This window comes from Trachypithecus francoisi, unplaced genomic scaffold (genome assembly GCF_009764315.1).
Source record: "Trachypithecus francoisi isolate TF-2019V2 unplaced genomic scaffold, Tfra_2.0 Contig00280, whole genome shotgun sequence".
Lineage (NCBI taxonomy): Eukaryota > Metazoa > Chordata > Mammalia > Primates > Cercopithecidae > Trachypithecus > Trachypithecus francoisi.
The window spans coordinates 30,440-48,580 of record NW_022680541.1 but is presented as its reverse complement, the minus strand read 5'-3'; the positions used below and the strand labels follow the sequence as shown (position 1 = coordinate 48,580).

The window sequence follows — 18,141 nt, the reverse complement described above, 5'->3', positions numbered from 1 at the left end:
AACAAAAATGTCCGTAATGGAAAAGGCAAGTTGCAGTCATAAAAGATGGCATTCATATTCATTTTAGAAAGCAACAACAGAGATGTAAAAAATTGCTTAAGTGAAAAATGTAATATTGCAGTCCCATTTTGCAAGCTGAAAAATTATGTTGTCAACACGCATAAAATCTGCACATTTACATACCACATGTTAAAAAATTCCATCACTACAGTATTATAAATATTGCAAAGTTAGGCTTACATTTATACGGTTGCTGGTGTATATGTAGTAGATATGGAATAAATGTTTTCAGTTTAGTAGGTAACAACCTCAAACAATGGACAATAGCTGTGAAAATTACAAAGACATTTCAATAGCTCAAAATTATTCAAATTATAGGTACATCATCCTATTATTATACTTTTTTACCTTTCTCTGTCACAAATAGGATGATTACATTGTAGTGCTAGGAATACGGCATGGTCTACTTCAAATTATTTGATCTGCTAACCCCACACTAGTCATTTTTTAGCTCTTCAGTAAAATATCTTTCAAAAAGGAAAGCCAGGTCCCTCCCAAGGATCTAGGTTGAGGCCTTTTTTTTTTATAAGGGCATTTTTTTTTTAAATGAAACAAAAGTTTTAAGCTCCAAGTTTCTTAGGAGTATCTATGATAAATCTTATATAACAGAACCTAAAACTAAGATTCTTAGGACCTAGTTGCTTTTATACTCAAATACAAAAAAACGGAAAAACAAGAAAAAGGTTTGTAAAACATTAGAGATGAAAGGATCCTATTCATGTGTATAACCAAATCCTTTTATTTTAAAATTGAGGAAACAAATACTGAGAGGTTAAATCACTCAGCCAAGGTCCTAGTAAGTCAGGACGCTGGCTACAGTATAATTCAATTCGTAGCCCCAGGTGCATTCTACTGTACCACAGCACTTCTCCCTGGGAATGTTCCTTCTATTACCTTACATTTAATCTTCACTTTAAAGAATAGCATCTCTACTGGTACAAACGGACAAATTTTCCTCCTGGAGTTTCTCTATTTCTTAACCTTCTAAGTATTTTGCATGCATTCATTTAATTCTCATAATATTCCTATCAGGTATGTACAGTTATCCCTATTGTTACCAGACAGGAAACCGAGTCACAGAAAGTCACAGTCACTAATGATACAGGGTCACACAGATAATAAATAAGAGGACCAGTGTGACTCCAGAGACCACTCTTAACTACCATCTGCCACTCTGGCACCTGGCAGTACACGGTTTATTAAGCACAGCTGCTCTAAATTATCTTTCTTGGGCCACACGCGCTCTTCTGAACCCAAAAGGGAAAAAAGTTTACCAGGAAAGGAAAAATCAGTGAGATTAAACCTAGAGTTTACCCATCCTAGGGAAGGTGAAAATGGTAACAGCAAGAACAACAGATGACTCATCCATCCATCAGCAGGGGAAAATATGCCTTTCACCTTGGATGACTCCCTGAAACTATTGCTACGAAATAAAAGATGAAATGCTCCTATTATTGCAAATACAAAATTGCATGCAGGATTGTATAAAGACGATGCCAGGTTGGTCTGCCAGAATGAGCCAACAGCGTGTGATGTGCTTCCCCCTGCAGAAAGCCTATGAATGGACGTGCAGTCAGGGAGGTTTCACATCACCAAGATTCCTATCCCGGAAAAGCAGTTGTTCATAGCTCTAGGAATGGAATGCGACCTCGTGGAGAGCCTACAAACGGACACATGGGGGGGCGCCTGTCCATATGGATAAGATAGGGCTATAAACGCCCTCATCTTGCCACGGCTCTTCTAGGCCTCTTTAGGGTTAAGACATACTCCCTTCTGAGAATTTCTGGTCTAACCGGTTGTCTAGCTTCATGTCCTGTTTCTATGGATTGTTTGTAACCAGCTTTTGCTGCAACTGTTGCTGCTGATTAATATCTTGCTAATCATAGGTTATGGAAAGACCATGGTTCTGTTTTAAGGCTCTGTTAGAAATGACTGATGCACACACTATACTGTAAATCCTTATCTCTATATACTGTACTTCTGCATACAAATGTTATGTTAAAGAATTACTTCATTCCCAGGTGACCATCTCACCTCATAATCAAACGACTCTAAATCCCTCACTAACCTACCCCCGCCCTCACTAAACTTAATAATAAACACTGGTATTTCCAGTGTATTGGTGGCACACGGGACCAGAAGGCGGTGACCCCCCTGGACCCAGCTTTCACTATCTTGTGTGTGTCTATTATTTCTCGAACTGCTGATCCACCCGGGAACAAAGAGAGAGCCCCGTTGCATTGCAGGCTGCTGGCCAGATCCCGCAATATCTGGCGCCCAAGGTGGCCTTCTTTGTTCCTCTGCTCAGTGCACTCTGAGTACGGGTTCATGACAACTAGTCTTCAGTCTCAACAGTAAGGTCTCCAGGTATGCTTTTTCCAACTCTCCCCTCTTTTCGGGTTTGTCAACTGGTATTATTCCAAGGTTATTATGGGACAATCACAGTCTAAACACCAGGCTTATCTGTATTTTATTAAACTTCTTAAACAGGATAGAATCAAGGCTGATTCCAATAACCTTATTCTCTTATTTCAGACAATTGTAAAACATTTTCCTTGGTTCCCTGACAAAGGTTCTATGGACCTATCAGACTGGGATAGAGTTGGCGCCACGCTCTGCCAACTCATGAGAGATGGTGTTTTACTTCCTATTTCTGTTTGGATTGACTGGGCTCTTATTCGTGTTGCTTTACTTCCTTTTCAGTTTGGTGATCCTCTTCAACTGCCACAAGTTAACGCAGATGGTGAGCCGCTCCCTTTACCTCGGGTAGCTGACCCCCCTACTAGCCCTCCTTCTGATCATGAGGAAGAATTCGATCTCTCCTTGTTTTCTCCCCAAGAGGAGGAACCTGGAGATGATCCCCTCCCTCTGCCTCCAATCTTGGAACTTGTATATGTTAACTCTTCTTCTACTAAGCCGTTGCCCCCTCTGCCAGAGGAGGATGTACGGCATTCATCTGAATGGCCTGTTTCTCATTCCTCTCATCCTTTTGAACCTCTCCCCTCTTCTAAGCCTACTGTTTCTTTCGACGTTCCAGGACCCCTTCTTTCAGAGAAAGGCTTGGCTCCCTCACTCTCCTTCTCTTCCTCTGCCCCTGCACAATGTATGTATGAGTCACCTCTCTGGGTAGAGCAGTGGATGTTTTCCAAACACAAGTTGGAGGCATTAATTGAAACCATTAATGACTTACTACAAGCAAACACTATGGAGCCCTCCTTGTCTCCATGGAACTCGCCTGTTTGTTGCACAAAAAACATCAGGAAAATGGAGGAAGGTAACAGACTTGAGAGCCGTTAATGCAGTTATTAAACCTATGGGGGGTGTTACAACTCGGTATGCCCTCCCACTCCATGATTCCTAGGGAATGGCCTTTAATTATCATTGATCTTAAAGACTGCTTTTTTCGTATTCCTTTAGACAAGTCAGACCATGAAAAATTTGCTTTCACTACACCTTCCATTAACAATTCAGCTCCCACAGCCAGATATCAATGGAAAGTTTTACCTCAAGGAATGATTAACAGTCCTGCTATTTGTCAGTTGTTTGTCAGTACTGTGTTACAACCTGTCCGACAGACTTTTAAAAATAATTACATTTTTCATTATATGGATGATATACTGATTGCTCCTCCCACTAAAGATGAATTAATTCAATGTTTTACCTCTTTAAAATTAGCTGTTGCCAATGCAAGACTCCACATTGCTCCTGATAAAATTCAACAAGCCACTCCTTTTCTATACTTAGGAATGCAGCTAGAAGCTCGCTCCATTAAGCCCCAAAAAGTCCAACTTCGTACTGACAATTTAAACACCTTAAATGATTTTCAAAAACTACTAGGTGACATCAATTATCTCAGACCAACCCTAGGCATCCCTACTTATGCATTATCTCATCTATTTGCCACTCTATCAGGAGATACAGATTGAAACAGCCCTTGCCCTCTATCTAAACCACCAAAACAAGAGTTGTCTTTGTAGAACAAAGAGTGAGAGAGGCACAAGTCTCTTGTATCTACCCAAATTTGCCTTTACAATTTTTAGTTTTTCCTTCCATCCACTCTTCTACAGGACTTATAGTACAAAATGATTCTCTAGTTGAATGGGTACTTCTTCCTAATTCAGCCTCTAAACCTCTTTCAATATATCTTGATCAAATGGCCACTTTGATTGGATTAGGACATTAGTGTATCAACGGCTTTGATCCAAACATTATTGTGGTCCCTTTATCAAAAAATGAAGTTTAAAATGCCTTTTCCACATTTTTGTGCGGGCCGACTAATCTGGCTGACTTCATTGGCACTACTGATAATCATTTGCCTAAGTCAAAATTATTTCAATTTCTACAAAATACTTCCTGGATTCTACCAGAACTTACTTGTTCATCACCACTAGAGGCAGCTGTTACCATTTTTACTGATGGATCCAGTAATGGAAAGGCAGGGTATGCAGGACCAAAAGATAAAGTCATTTCTACTCCATACAATTCTGCTCAAAAAGCAGAGTTGTTTGCTGTTATCTCTGCATTACAGGATTTTGATCAGCCTCTTAATATTGTCTCTGACTCAGCTTATGTAGTCCATGCCACTAAGGCAATAGAAACAGCTACCATCAAAAATATTACTGACACTAATCTATTTTCCTTGTTCCCTTTGTTACAAAAAACTGTCCGAAACTGAAACCACCCTTTTTTCATCACTCACTTTCGATCTCATACTAATTTACCTGGACCTTCATCGAGTGGTAATCATAAAGTTGATACTCTAGTTTCTCTAGCCATTGCAGATGCAGAACAATTTCATCAACTCATACTAATGCCTCAAGTCTTAAACATAAATATTCTCTCAGTTGGAAACAAGCTAAACAAATTGTACAACACTGTTCTCAATGTCAGTTTCTTGTCTTACCCACACAATCTCCCAGAGTTAATCCCCGAGGTCTTATCCTAATGCTATTTGGCAAATGGATGTTACTCATGTTCCTTATTTTGGAAAATTAGCTTATATGCATGTCACAGTTGACACCTTTTCCAATTTCATCTGGGCTACGTGTCAAACCGGAGAAGCCACTTCTCACGTTAAAAAACATATGTTTTCATGTTTTGCAGTTATGGGAATTCCTAGTAAGCTCAAAACAGACAATGGTCCAGCCTATTGCAGTAAAACTTTAAAAAATTTTCTTGATCAGTGGCATATTAAACATATTACTGGTATCCCTTATAACCCACAAGGCCAAGCTCTTGTAGAAAGAATAGAACTTTAAAATTACAATTACTTAAACAAAAAGAGGGGGATAAGGAGTTGTCTACCACTCACACACAACTAAACTTGGAATTGCTCACGTTAATTTTTCTTAATATTCCTAAATCTAGTTCTGTTATTGCTGCTGAAAAACATTTCTCTGGTAACTGTCCCACGGTAAACCATGGAAGGGAAGTATGGTGGAAAGATGTTCAATCAAATATATGGTCAAAAGATTCTATTTTAACGTGGGGAAGAGGCTATGCTTGTGTTTCCCCAGGTGAACATCAATCTCCTGTTTGGATTCCTGTTAGACACCTGAAATTATGTCCTGACGATGCATGCAACAACAAGACAGAGAACTTTGCTGAAAAAATGCTACAGCAGGAAATAACTAACACATCCAATGGTCAAAAAGAAGAAAATGACCACGCTAACTCGTTTACGACAGACAATCCAGTCCGTCATCCTGAACAACTTGTCTGCAGCGATCCAGGTCTGCCTCAACCTCTGCCTCCTCCTGATGACACTGATCCTTCTACCCTCTGTCACCCCACAGACTGCTAAAAACTATACATATTGGGCCTATATTCCTTTTCCTCTTCTTATTTGAGCCATGACATGGATGCATGCTCCTATCAAGGTCTATGTTAATGATGGTGTTTGGGTGCCTGGTTCTGTAGATGATCGTCGTCCTGCCCAACCTTCCGAAGAAGGAACCCCTTCCAATATCACTTTAGGTTGTAGGTATCCACCTTTGTGCCTCAGACCCACTAATGGATGTCTCTCATTAGATATTCAAACTTGGGCAGTCACACTACCATCTAGTCACTCTGTCCCTCCTGTAGGATACTTGGTATCAGGGCTCTCATTAAAACCTCTAAGACAGATCAAAATAGGAATCACTGATTATATTCACACATTCCAATATAAGCCTTTAGGAACTGCGTGTCCCCTGAACTTGTCTTCAAATGCTGACAAATTAATATGGAAGGATTGTGTTAGTCCAGAAGAAACTGTGTTATTTAATTCTTCTCACTATACCATTGTTGATTGGGCTCCTAAAGGTCATATAACTAATGATTGCCGTTAAGGTCACAGAGATTATCAACATTTTCCCTATGATATTACTTACCAAAAAAGTAGTGATAACCCTCCCCTATTATATCGTATATTTAACTCCTTTTTTCCTTTTAAGTGGAAAGGGGCAGGGGTTGCCACTCCAAAGCCAAGGCTCATTGTTCCCCACTTAGGACCTGAACATTCAGAATTATGGAGATTTTTTTTTTTTTTTTTTTTTTTTTGAGGCGGAGTCTCGCTCTGTCGCCCGGACTGGAGTGCAGTGGCCAGATCTCAGCTCACTGCAAGCCCCACCTCCCGGGTTACGCCATTCTCCTGCCTCAGCCTCCCGAGTAGCTGGGACTACAGGCGCCCGCCACCTCGCCCGGCTAGTTTTTTTGTATTTTTAGTAGAGACGGGGTTTCACCGTGTTAGCCAGGATGGTCTCGATCTCCTGACCTCGTGATCCGCCCGTCTCGGCCTCCCAAAGTGGTGGGATTACAGGCTTGAGCCACCGCGCCCGGCCAGAATTATGGAGATTAACCATAGCTATGACTGGTATGAGAGTTTGGGCTGGAGAAAGTGTTATAAGTAAATCCACCTTGTCACCTCGAAAACTAAGATAACAGATTGATTTACACTACTATTTTCACACAGCCAAAAATATCACTATGGCAATCGTCAAAAGGTCAATTCAAAGACGGGATAGTAAAGACTATGAGGACTTATACCCCCCCATTGCTAATGTCCCCCCATCACCTCTCGTACAACCTATTTCCCCCACCCCACATTCACAAAAAAAAGAATACCATCCCAAAATATATATACTATCTATATGGAATCCAACAAAACTATACCACTTAAAAGTTGTGTTAAACCACCATATATGTTATTAGTAGGAAAGATGCATACTAGTTCAAACACCAACATAATTACCTGTGTTAATTGTTACTTGTATACTTGTATTGACTCATCCTTTAATCAGTATCATAGTATTTTAACAGTCAGAGCCAGCAAAGGTATTTGGTTCCCCGTAGCCTTACATAGGCCTTGGGAATCTTCCCCTTCTATCCATGTTACTAATAATATTCTACACAAAATTCTTAAAAGGAGTAAATGATTTATTTTTACATTAACTGCAGTAATAACGGGCTTGATTGCTGTTACTGCAACTGCTGCTACTGCCGGAGTTGCATTACATCAATCTATTCACGCTGTTCATTTTGTGGATAAATGGCAAAAAAATTCTACTCGGATGTGGAATTCTCAGTCAAGTATTGATAAAAAATTGGTCAATCGAATTAATGATCTAAGACAAACGGTTATATGGATGGGAGATAAAATTATGAGTCTAGAACATAGATTACAAATGCAATGTGATTGGAATACTTCTGATTTTTGTATAACTCTGTTCCAATATAATGAGTCTGTTCACAATTGAGAATCAGTAAAATGTCATTTACAAGGAAGTGAAGATAATTTAAGTTTAGACATAAGCAAGCTAAAAGAACAGATTTTTGAGGCCTCTCAAGCACACTTAACTGCTTTACCTGGTGCTGAAGTTTTAGACGGTGTCTGTAAGGGGTCATCTAATCTCAACCCCATTCAATGGGCAAAATCTTTGGGAGGAGGCACTATCGTTAATTTTGTTCTGTGTATAATTTGTGCTATAGTTTATTGTTCATGTGTAAAATTGGAAAAAATATTCTTCAATCCAATCGTGATCAGCAGCAAGCTATGATTGCTATGGTTCATTTAAATCAGAGAAAAGGGGGAGATGTAGGGAGACCCCCTGAAACTATTGCTACGAAATAAAAGATGAAATGCTCCTATTATTGCAAATACAAAATTGCATGCAGGATTGTATAAAGACAATGCCAGGTTGGACTGCCAGAATGAGGCAACAGCATGTGATGTGCTTCCCCCTGCAGAAAGCCTATGAATGGACGTGCAGTCAGGGAGGTTTCACATCACCAAAATTCCTATCCCGTAAAAGCAGATGTTCATAGCTCTGGAAATGGAATGTGACCCTCGTGGAGAGCCTATAAATGGATGCACGCGGGGCGCCTGTCCATATGGATAAGATAGGGCTATAAACGCCCTCATCTTGCCACGGCTCTTCTAGGCCTCTTTAGGGTTAAGACATACTCCCTTCTGAGAATTTCTGGTCTAATCGGTTGTCTAGCTTCATGTCCTGTTTCTATGGATTGTTTGTAATCAGCTTTTGTTACAACTGTTACTGCTGATTAATATCTTGCTAATCACAGGTTATGGAAAGACCATGGTTCTGTTTTAAGGCTCTGTTAGAAATGACTGATGCACACACTATACTGTAAATTCTTATCTCTATATACTGTACTTCTGCACACAAATGTTATGTTAAAGAATTACTTCATCCCCACGTGACCATCTCACCTCATAATCAAACAACCCTAAATCCCTCACTAACCTACCCCCAACCTCACTAAACTTAATAATAAACACTGGTATTTCCAGTGTATTGGAGGCACTGTGGGACGAGAAAGCGGTGACCCCCCTGAACCCAGCTTTCACTATCTTGTGTTTGTCTATTATTTCTCGACCTGCCGATCCTCCTGGTAACAAAGAGAGAGACCCGTTGCATTGCGGGCTGCTGGCCAGATTCCGCAATAGGTGAGGCTAGTGAATAACTATGTATCCTCATTAGCAGGACAGCAGCTGTATTTTAGAGGTGAAGAAAAGATCCTTTACCTGAAATACCCCATGTGGTACTGAGTTTTATTATCTCCAATAATAATGGTCTGGAACTCAGGAGGATCATAGTAAAACCTCCAATGAAGGTTAAAATTCAGGCCTGTTGATTTTTTCTTCGTTTTATGTTTTCCAGCAAGGATATCATAAGGACCAACTAATTGAAGTCCAAGGCTTGCAGAAAGTGAATCTATAAAGAAAATAAATTTAGACAATACTTTCTGGAGACAGATAGGAAATAATGCTTTCAGTTAGTAAACTATTTCTAAGCAATTGTCTTTAAAAGTTTCTAAAGTAAAAGAAAATCTTGAGTTATGTGTGAAGATGTCAGTTATAAACATTCAATAGAAAAGTCAGAGTAACAGGAAAAGTGGCATTTACATTTAGGATTTCCTCTGAAATTTACCACTGTATTAACTTAACGTCTCAAACAGTCCTGTTGTTTCTTATTTTAGCCAAAGCAAGACTGGTTTGTATTCCTACAGGCCGGTTACCAGACTGCAATTAGCCCCAACTACTTGTAGTACACACAGATTAAGGGAGAGAAAGATAGCAAAAATGTGTGGATTAAGAATAGGAAAAAACAAGCCAGGCACGGTGGCTCATACCTGTAATCCCAGCACTTTGGGAGGGTGAGGCGGGCTGATCACGTGAGGTCAGGAGTTTGAGAACAGCCTGGTCAACATGGCAAAACCCCGTCTCTACTAAAAATACAAAAATTAGCCAGGTGTGGTGGCTCACGCCTGTAATCCCAGCTACTTGGGAGGCTGAGGTACAAGAATCATTTGAACCCAGGAGGCAGAAGTTGCAGTGAAATGAGATCATGCCATTGCACTCCAGCCTGGGTGACAGGGTGAGACTTTGTCTCCAAAAAAAAAAAAAAAAAAAGTAAAAAACACTTCTTATCCCCCTTTCCTCTACCTCAGCTAGCACACCAGATTCCCTTGACTCTTTGACAATCTATTTGGCCAACCCTAACCCTAGATGATTCCATATGCCTTCTCTATTCACAGATCACAGTCAGTACTACTAAACCACAAAGACATGAAGTCTGTGCAATGTACAATGTATAACTTCAAATGGGTCCTTGCTACTTCCAAGAGGAAGGGGAGAACTCTAGGCAGGACCCAGTTTTATAAGGAGGCAAGGATGAAGAAAGCAAAAAAATTCCTGTAAGAGGTAATAACGTGAATAGAAGCATGGAGATAATTGGACAGGAAAAACTGTTTAGCTCAAGTGGAGCTTAGGAGAGAATACAGTAATTTTTACAGCAACAAGAAAACTAAAACCATCCATCTCATTAGTCAAAGATAACACAGTTAATAGTCTAGTATACAGTAACAAATTTCCATACTCTCCACTCCCATGAACAGATACAAATATGTAACAAACTGAGATGGATTGTTTTGTAATCTGCTTTTGTCCTCCATCCTGACCCACTTAAATTTTCCAAATATTTTCCATGCTATTCAGTGTTATTTTACATGATTTTTAATAGGGCATGATACTGCATTATAAAGAGGTAACCATCTATTCTCTTACTGATGGACATTTACTATTTCTTTTTTCTGTTCTAAAAATGTTTCAGTGAACATCTTTGCTAATGTTTGTACACAGACATGACTTTTTAAAGAAACTGCTACACAGTTCTGATCTATTGGCAAAATTCAGAATATGTATAAATATACATTTCCATCAATAATGTAAGACAGTGCTTACTAGTTAAAAAATTTAAACCGTGCAAAAGGTATATAGTGCAAAGTAATGACCACAGCCCATTAAGAGTTTCTTTCTCCTTTCAGAGACAAAGTAAGCAAATAGAAAAGTATACAGGGATATATGTGTACTCCCCCTCCCCCTTTAAAAAATACTAATGGTAGCATACTCTATAGACTGTTCTTTTTCACTTAACATATTTCAGGCATGATAGTTTATTATTTCCTAAAAATCTGCCTCATTCTTTTAAAAAAATTAAGATCTACTGAATAGATGTGGTATTGGTAGGCATTTAAGCCATTTCCCATTTTTTGTGTAAGTAAACATCCTCACACATAATTCTTAGTTTATGTAATCCATAAGAGAAGTGCTTGGAAGCAGAACTGTTATAACTCCTATAACATATGAAAGAGCTTGCTTTCCTTCACATTCCCCCAGAATGTAATGAAATTATTTACCTTTGCCTTTGCCAAAAAAATAGGTGACAGTGGCATTACTATAGCATTAATCTATATTTCTTTCTATATTTTCTCTTACCAGAAATATCTTGGAAAATATTCCTTTTCTATGAACTGTTTATATCCTTGCTTAGGGTTTTTTTTTTTGTTTTTTTTTTGAGACAAGGTCTTGCGTTCTGTCACCCAGGCTGGAGTGCAGTGGCGCAATCTTGGCTCACTGAAGCCTCTGCCTCCCAGGTTCAAGCAATGATCATGCCTCACCCTCCCGAGTAGCTGGGACTACAGGTGTGCACCACCATGTCCAGCTAAGTTTTGTATTTTCAGTAGAGACAGGGTTTCACTGTGTTGCCCAGGCTGGTCTCAAATTCCTGACCTCAAGTGATCTCCCTGTCTCGGCCTCCCAAAGTGCTGGGGTTACAGGCATAAGGCACCATGCCTGGGCAATTATTGTATGTGTTAGAGACAGGGTCTTGCTCTGTCACCGAGGCTAGAGTGACCAGAGCTCACTGCAACCTTGAACTACTGGGCTCAAGGTGGGATCTTCCCATCTCAGTCTCCCAAGTAGCTGGGACTATAGGCACATGCAACCATGCATAGCTTTTTTATTTTTTTAATTTTTTTCTAGAGAAGAGGTCTCACTAGATTGACTAGGTTGGTCTCAAACTCCTGGCCTCAGGCGATCCCCCTCCCTCAGCTGGGATTACACAGTATGAGCCACCACACCCAGCCCGTTTCCTATTACATTACTTTTTCCATTGATACAAGAATGATTCTGGAGCAACTCACCAGATGGCTTTTCAGGATCAAGTTCTTCACAGAACTTCCAGAAGTGATAGAAATCTTCAGGTAAAGGAAGCTTATAATGATTTTCTATTTCTTTTCGAAGGTCACTGGAGACATCAGCTTCACAGAATTTACTTTTCTTCTCATCAACTGTTTTTTCACACTGAAAATTAGCACACAAACTTTAGTTCTCCAAATTATCTTTAGTAATTTCAGTAACTCTCCTTGCATAACAGTATCACTCACTCTTGTTCACCCAGCTCTATGAAATACATGTGTTTTCCTTAAAACTCTCTAAATGGTATTTGAGTAAAATCTAGGAATTCATTTGGGCACAGGAAAAAAAGAGTAGTTATATGGTGGTTAAGAGGAATCCACACAGCAAGTCCTTAAATATATTTTTGTAAGATAATGGAAACCACAAAAAACAAAAAGGCAAAAAAAAAAAAGAAAGAAATAATAAAGAGCAGGAAGAGAGGAATAAAGAATTTTGCCCTCTTTTGGTTAAAGGTGTGAGTCTTTTAAACAGATTCATTGATCACACCAGAAACAGTCAGAAGTAACTGGATATAAGCAATTCATTAGTTAAAAAGCTGTTTCTCCATAAAAAAGGATGAGTTCATGTCTTTTGCAAGGACATGGATGAAGCTGGAAACCATCATTCTCAGCAAACTATCGCAAGGACAAAAAACCAAACACCGCATGTTCTCACTCATAGGTGGGAATTGAACAATGAGAACACCTGGACACAGGAAGGGGAACATCACACACCCGGGCCTGTCGTGGAGTGGGGGAGGGGGGAGGGATAGCATTAGGAGATATACCTAATGTAAATGACAAGTTGATAGGTGCAGCACACCAACATGGCACATGTATACATATGTAAAAAACCTGCACATTGTGCACATGTACCCTAGAACTTAAAGTATAATTAAAAAAAAAAAAAGGCTGTTTCTTCAGCAACATCCAGAGTTGTATCTGAGCTATTCATTACTCAGCCTTAAAAACAGATACCTCCCTTTCGATTTTCCAAATAAAGAGGGAAAGTTAGTGACAATGTTAAACATCCACTGTTCCTAACAAAGCTAGCAGAATAGCACTAAACTCTAGGCCAAAAATCCAATTATTTCAGAAAAGGCCTTTAAATGCCAGGATTAAGTTACAATACTCATCTCTAGGACTCCCACAGTATAGGTTCATTATATAAGTATGCTAGGTTTTATAATGCCTACTAGATATTTGATACATTTCTGTAAAGACAATATGCTTAATGGGAGGTTATGTATGTTTAGTTTACTAAGAAGCAATCTGTTTTTCTTTCTATGAACCTAGATTCTTTCTTTTTGGATTGAGTTCTTTCCTTTCCTCCCTAGAGCAGTGGTTCTCAACCGGTGGTGATTTTGCCCCCCAGGGGACATCTGGAGACCTATTTAGTTGTCACCAGTCGGAAGAAGGGTGCTAGTGGGGCAGAGGCCAGGTATGCTCCACATCCTACAATGCTCAGGACAGGCATCCTCCACATCCTACAATGCTCAGGACAGGCATCCTCCACAAGGACTACAGGCCCCAAATGTCAACAGTGCTCAAGTTAAGAAATTCTGAGCTAGATGATTCTCATATTTATATTCTTTCATTTTTCCAGTAGTCTGAAGTTTATTAATGTTATGTCAGGTATCATTCAATGTCTACAAAATGTAATCGGATGACACAAGAATGGTCATGATGGCACTGATTCCAAGAGCAAACAAAATAGAACAAATGAAATACCTATTGTTAGGAGAATAGTTATAAGGCTTCCAAACAATAGACTATTACACTTCATACTACAGTTGACCCTTGAGCAACAAGGGTTTGAATTTTGTGGACCCACTTATACATGAATTTTTTTTCCAACCAAATGCAAATAAAAAAATACAGTATTCTTGGGATGCAAAATCCACTTATAGAGGGGACCAACTTTTCGTATACTCGGGTTCCACAGGAACAACTTTGGAACTTGGGTACGCTCAGATTTGGGGATATATGGAAATGTGTTACTGCATACTAGACTACTAACTGTTTTCTTTGGCTAATGAGATGGATGGCTTGTTTTCTTGTTGCTTTAAAAATTAGTGTATGCTCTCCTAAGCTCCTGGAACCAATCTCTGTCATGTACCGAATGGTTACTGTATGGCTACACAATATGGACCAATCTCTATTATATATTTTTAATGAGGAAAAAAGCCTTTGATTATATGCAGCATGATAGCCTTTTTATGAAGTTCAAAAACTAAGAATAAATATCGTTTAGGTATACACTCATAGGAGATAAGCCTAATTTTAAAAGGCAAGGGAAAACAAAATTCAGGATAGCTACATCAAACATAATTGACAGGAAGAAATCAGGCTGAACCCATAGGAGAGGAACACGTTTAGATGTAGAGCTGTTGTCTGTTTCAGCTTTGGGGTTGAGCAATGGGTTCACAGCTGTGTATTACTTAACATAAATAAGATCAAAGACAATCATGAATATAGTAACGGTTTTTTTGTTGTTTTTTTTTTTTTTTTTTGAGGCGGAGTCTCGCTCTGTCGCCCGGACTGGAGTGCAGTGGCCGGATCTCAGCTCACTGCAAGCTCCGCCTCCCGGGTTTAGGCCATTCTCCTGCCTCAGCCTCCCGAGTAGCTGGGACTACAGGTGCCCGCCACCTTGCCCGGCTAGTTTTTTTTGTATTTTTAGTAGAGACCGGGTTTCACCGTGTTAGCCAGGATGGTCTCGATCTCCTGACCTCGTGATCCGCCCGTCTCAGCCTCCCAAAGTGCTGGGATTACAGGCTTGAGCCACCGCGCCCGGCCAGTAACAGTTTATTATGCTAAGGATTATGTGTCTGATTTATAATTAAAAAAAAAAAAAAAACACGTTGAACAAAAAGGTCGTTGAAAAATGAATCCAGAAGTATCAATAACAGCAAATAGTAAAGATCATAGTAAAAACAAGTAGTAAGTCATACTTCTTGAGAACGTATTTTGTGCTATTTCACTGTTCTAAGCACCTTCTGTGGATTAACTCATTTAGTCCTCAACTGTCTCATCGCTAGATACTATTAACCTCATCCCACAGCTGAGAAAACTGACATTAACTTCCCTATGTCCCTAACTAGGAAGTGGAAGAGAAGGGATTTAAACTCAGGTTTAAATCTGGCTCCACAGCAGATTCTCAACCACTTCACTATGTTGCTTCTCCAACAGCAAATATAGAACAGTAGGAACATATGAAGTCCTGAGTTATCCTGTCTTCTGTTTTTATAACAGTCTTTCCTCCAACTGAAGATGTTATTAGAAAAGGCTGAATCTCCTTGCTGAAAGGCAGTTTTGCATAATGGTTAGGTTGCCCGGGTAGACTCCTGACTCTACTGATTTCCAACGTTATGCAAGTTACTTAACCTCTCTGTGTTTTGTTTTCTCATCTGCAAAAAAGGGCATACAGCGCTTATATCTTAGGGTTGTTACAAGGAATGTTATTATATGTAAAAATACACAGGACAGTCCTAGCACATAATACACAAATGCTGGCCTTTATGGTTATAGTCTCTACAGACTCATCTTCATTTCTGGTATTGTATTTCTAGTTAAGTACATCACTCCACCAAAGCAGTTCTTCACTGCACCTTCAAAAAGAGAATTTTTTCAGCTGTGCCTTAACTCACACACTAGTTCAGCATCTCCATATCCCTAACAACTAGAATTTAGAACAGCTGTCCCCTTCGGAGGCTACTCCTCTTCTTTACCCTGGTATTCCTAGAGTGCATGAGCCAATATGAAGAATGCCTATACGCATGGCCCTTTAACAGTTAATTAAGCCCTCTAAGACTGTCTCACTCTGTCCGATTTATGGCACTGCCAGAGGAATTTTTCTAAAACTTTAGTTATCACAACGGCACTTCTTTCCTGCCTGATTCCCCTTATTGCTACTGTGGAGGTTACAGAACTTCCGAAATCGTAGTAAAGTACGAGAGAATGCACATACTTTCTCGTCCTCCCCTCTCAGTAGTGCTTTTATGATCAGGTCCCTCTTACTTTCCCATTTCCCTGGCTCTAGCCAAGCCGAACGCTCCGCTATGCCCAAACATCTCCTACAGTTTTTTTGTCTCAAAATCTTATTCATCTGCCTTCAAAACCCTTTTTCAAAGAGTTGTCTTAAAAGTCTTCTTTAACACCCCCTGGGACTTGTTAAATCCTCCTTCAGTGTTTCCATAGCACTTTTTACACACCAGCTTTATAATCCCAAACAAGTAACAGTAGAATGAGTATTCACTTGTGTCCCTCTTCCCCAGGCCGGGGGCTCTACAAGGAGCAGGGGCAGGCGGGTTGACCCCGAATCCGCAGCGTCCCGCACAATGTCTAGAATGTAATCGGTTCCCCATCAATCTGGTTGGGCGATTGAATGAACCGCCGGCTGGCTTAATCCGTTTCCCCAGGAAATGCGCCAAGAGGAGCTGGGCAGAAGACGCAGAGGCGCTACTTTCCTTGTCCAAACCCCTGCAGGGCGCGAAACAGCGGCCCTGGGCAGGGTCCCCGCAGCAAACCGCAGCCCCCAGACACACAGCAAGCTTAATAATCACTAGATAAATGAAACGCGCTGCCTCCTGGCTGTCACCCAAAGCGCCCCGCGCAGCCCGCACAGCCTTTCCGGCAGTACCTGCGGTCCCTCCCCGCCGGGCCTGCGCTTCCCGCCACCGCCGACCATTCTGCAGCTGCAGCGCCAGCAGAATTCCCCGATACGCGGCCGCTTCCGAGCGCCCCCAACTGCTTCCGGGTTCAAAAGCCTCCAATCCGAATCTCAGCGCCGCCAGGGCGCGCCAATTTAGGGAAAAGGCTCCGCCCATTCCCCGCCCCCTGAGTCCTGGCGCCGGGCGCATTGAGGCCCCGCCCACTCCCCTAATATACGCGGGAAAGGAGTGTCTTCTGTCCGCGTAGTCTGTATCTAGGCTTTAAGGAGCATCTGCCAGGGTCGCTCCAGAGACCCCTAGACTACTGAATCTGAATCCGTTAGAGTGGTCCAACCTTCCTCTTTAGGGTCTACTAGAGGCAAGTTTGGATGTATGCGGCTGTCCTCAATACAGCCCCTTCCTTGTTTTTTCTTCATTTAAATTTACTTAATATATTAGTCCTTTTCTCCTTCTCCTCCATCCCTCTCTCTCCCCTACTTTACAGTTATTGGCTTACACTAATTCATTCCCGATTATCTCCAAGAAGGAAATCAATGTCTGTCTCTGTCTTCGTACCGTCGTCTTCTTGGTACAATTTGGAATGTTTTTTCTCTACACCCCTGATATGCAAAGTGTAGTACCTGAACCAGCAGCCTCAGCATCCGGAGGGAATTTGTTAAAAACGCCAAATCTCAGGCCCTACCCCGATTTACTGAATCAGTATCTGCATTGCAACAAGATCCCCTGGTAACTCCTATGCACATCAAAATCTGGAAGGCACAGCTCTCAACTGATGTCCTTGGTCTTCCTTCACATCCATCGTGGGAAGGTCTTATTCCTCATTCCTGAGATGAGTTCTCTATTTCCTGAATCTGTGTCTTCCTTTCTCTTGATTATATATCCTCGTGTTGTGGAACATAGCCGCCAATAGTTCCTTAAGGGAAGTTGCTGCCAGGTCTTTTTTCCCACAGAGTGTGCATGTCTGGAACTGTTTTTATTCTAGCTGAGCACAGAGTTCTACGTTGAAAATAACATTCACTCGGAATATTGGAGGGCTTGCTCCACAATATTTTAGCTTCCAGAATTGTCGAGAAACTCTACGTCATTGTATTTCCTTCTTCTTCACAGGTCACTAAATTTCTTGATATGTAAACCGCTTTCGTTTCTGTTTTGTTTTGTCTCAAGAAGCTTTAGGATCTTTTCTTTTTTTTTTTTTTTTTTTTTTTGAGACGGAGTCTCGCTCTGTCACCCAGGCTGGCCAGATCTCAGCTCACTGCAAGCTCCGCCTCCCGGGTTTACGCCATTCTCCTGCCTCAGCCTCCCGAGTAGCTGGGACTACAGGCGCCCGCCACCTCGCCCGGCTAGTTTTTTGTATTTTTTAGTAGAGACGGGGTTTCACCTTGTTAGCCAGGAT

At 40.8% G+C, this 18,141-nt stretch overlaps 1 protein-coding gene across 1 annotated transcript in view; it reads right to left on the bottom strand.

Moving 5' to 3' along the window:
• The window catches only part of LOC117083047 (histone PARylation factor 1-like), a 33,613-nt gene extending 16,751 nt beyond the window's left edge, over nucleotides 1-16,862 (bottom strand). Inside the window, 3 exon segments of the mRNA XM_033210239.1 lie at nucleotides 9,086-9,275; nucleotides 12,046-12,205; nucleotides 16,718-16,862. Coding sequence (XP_033066130.1) covers nucleotides 9,086-9,275; nucleotides 12,046-12,205; nucleotides 16,718-16,765 — 398 coding nt within the window. The 5' untranslated portion in view covers nucleotides 16,766-16,862.
• Between the last annotated feature and the right edge of the window lie 1,279 nt (nucleotides 16,863-18,141).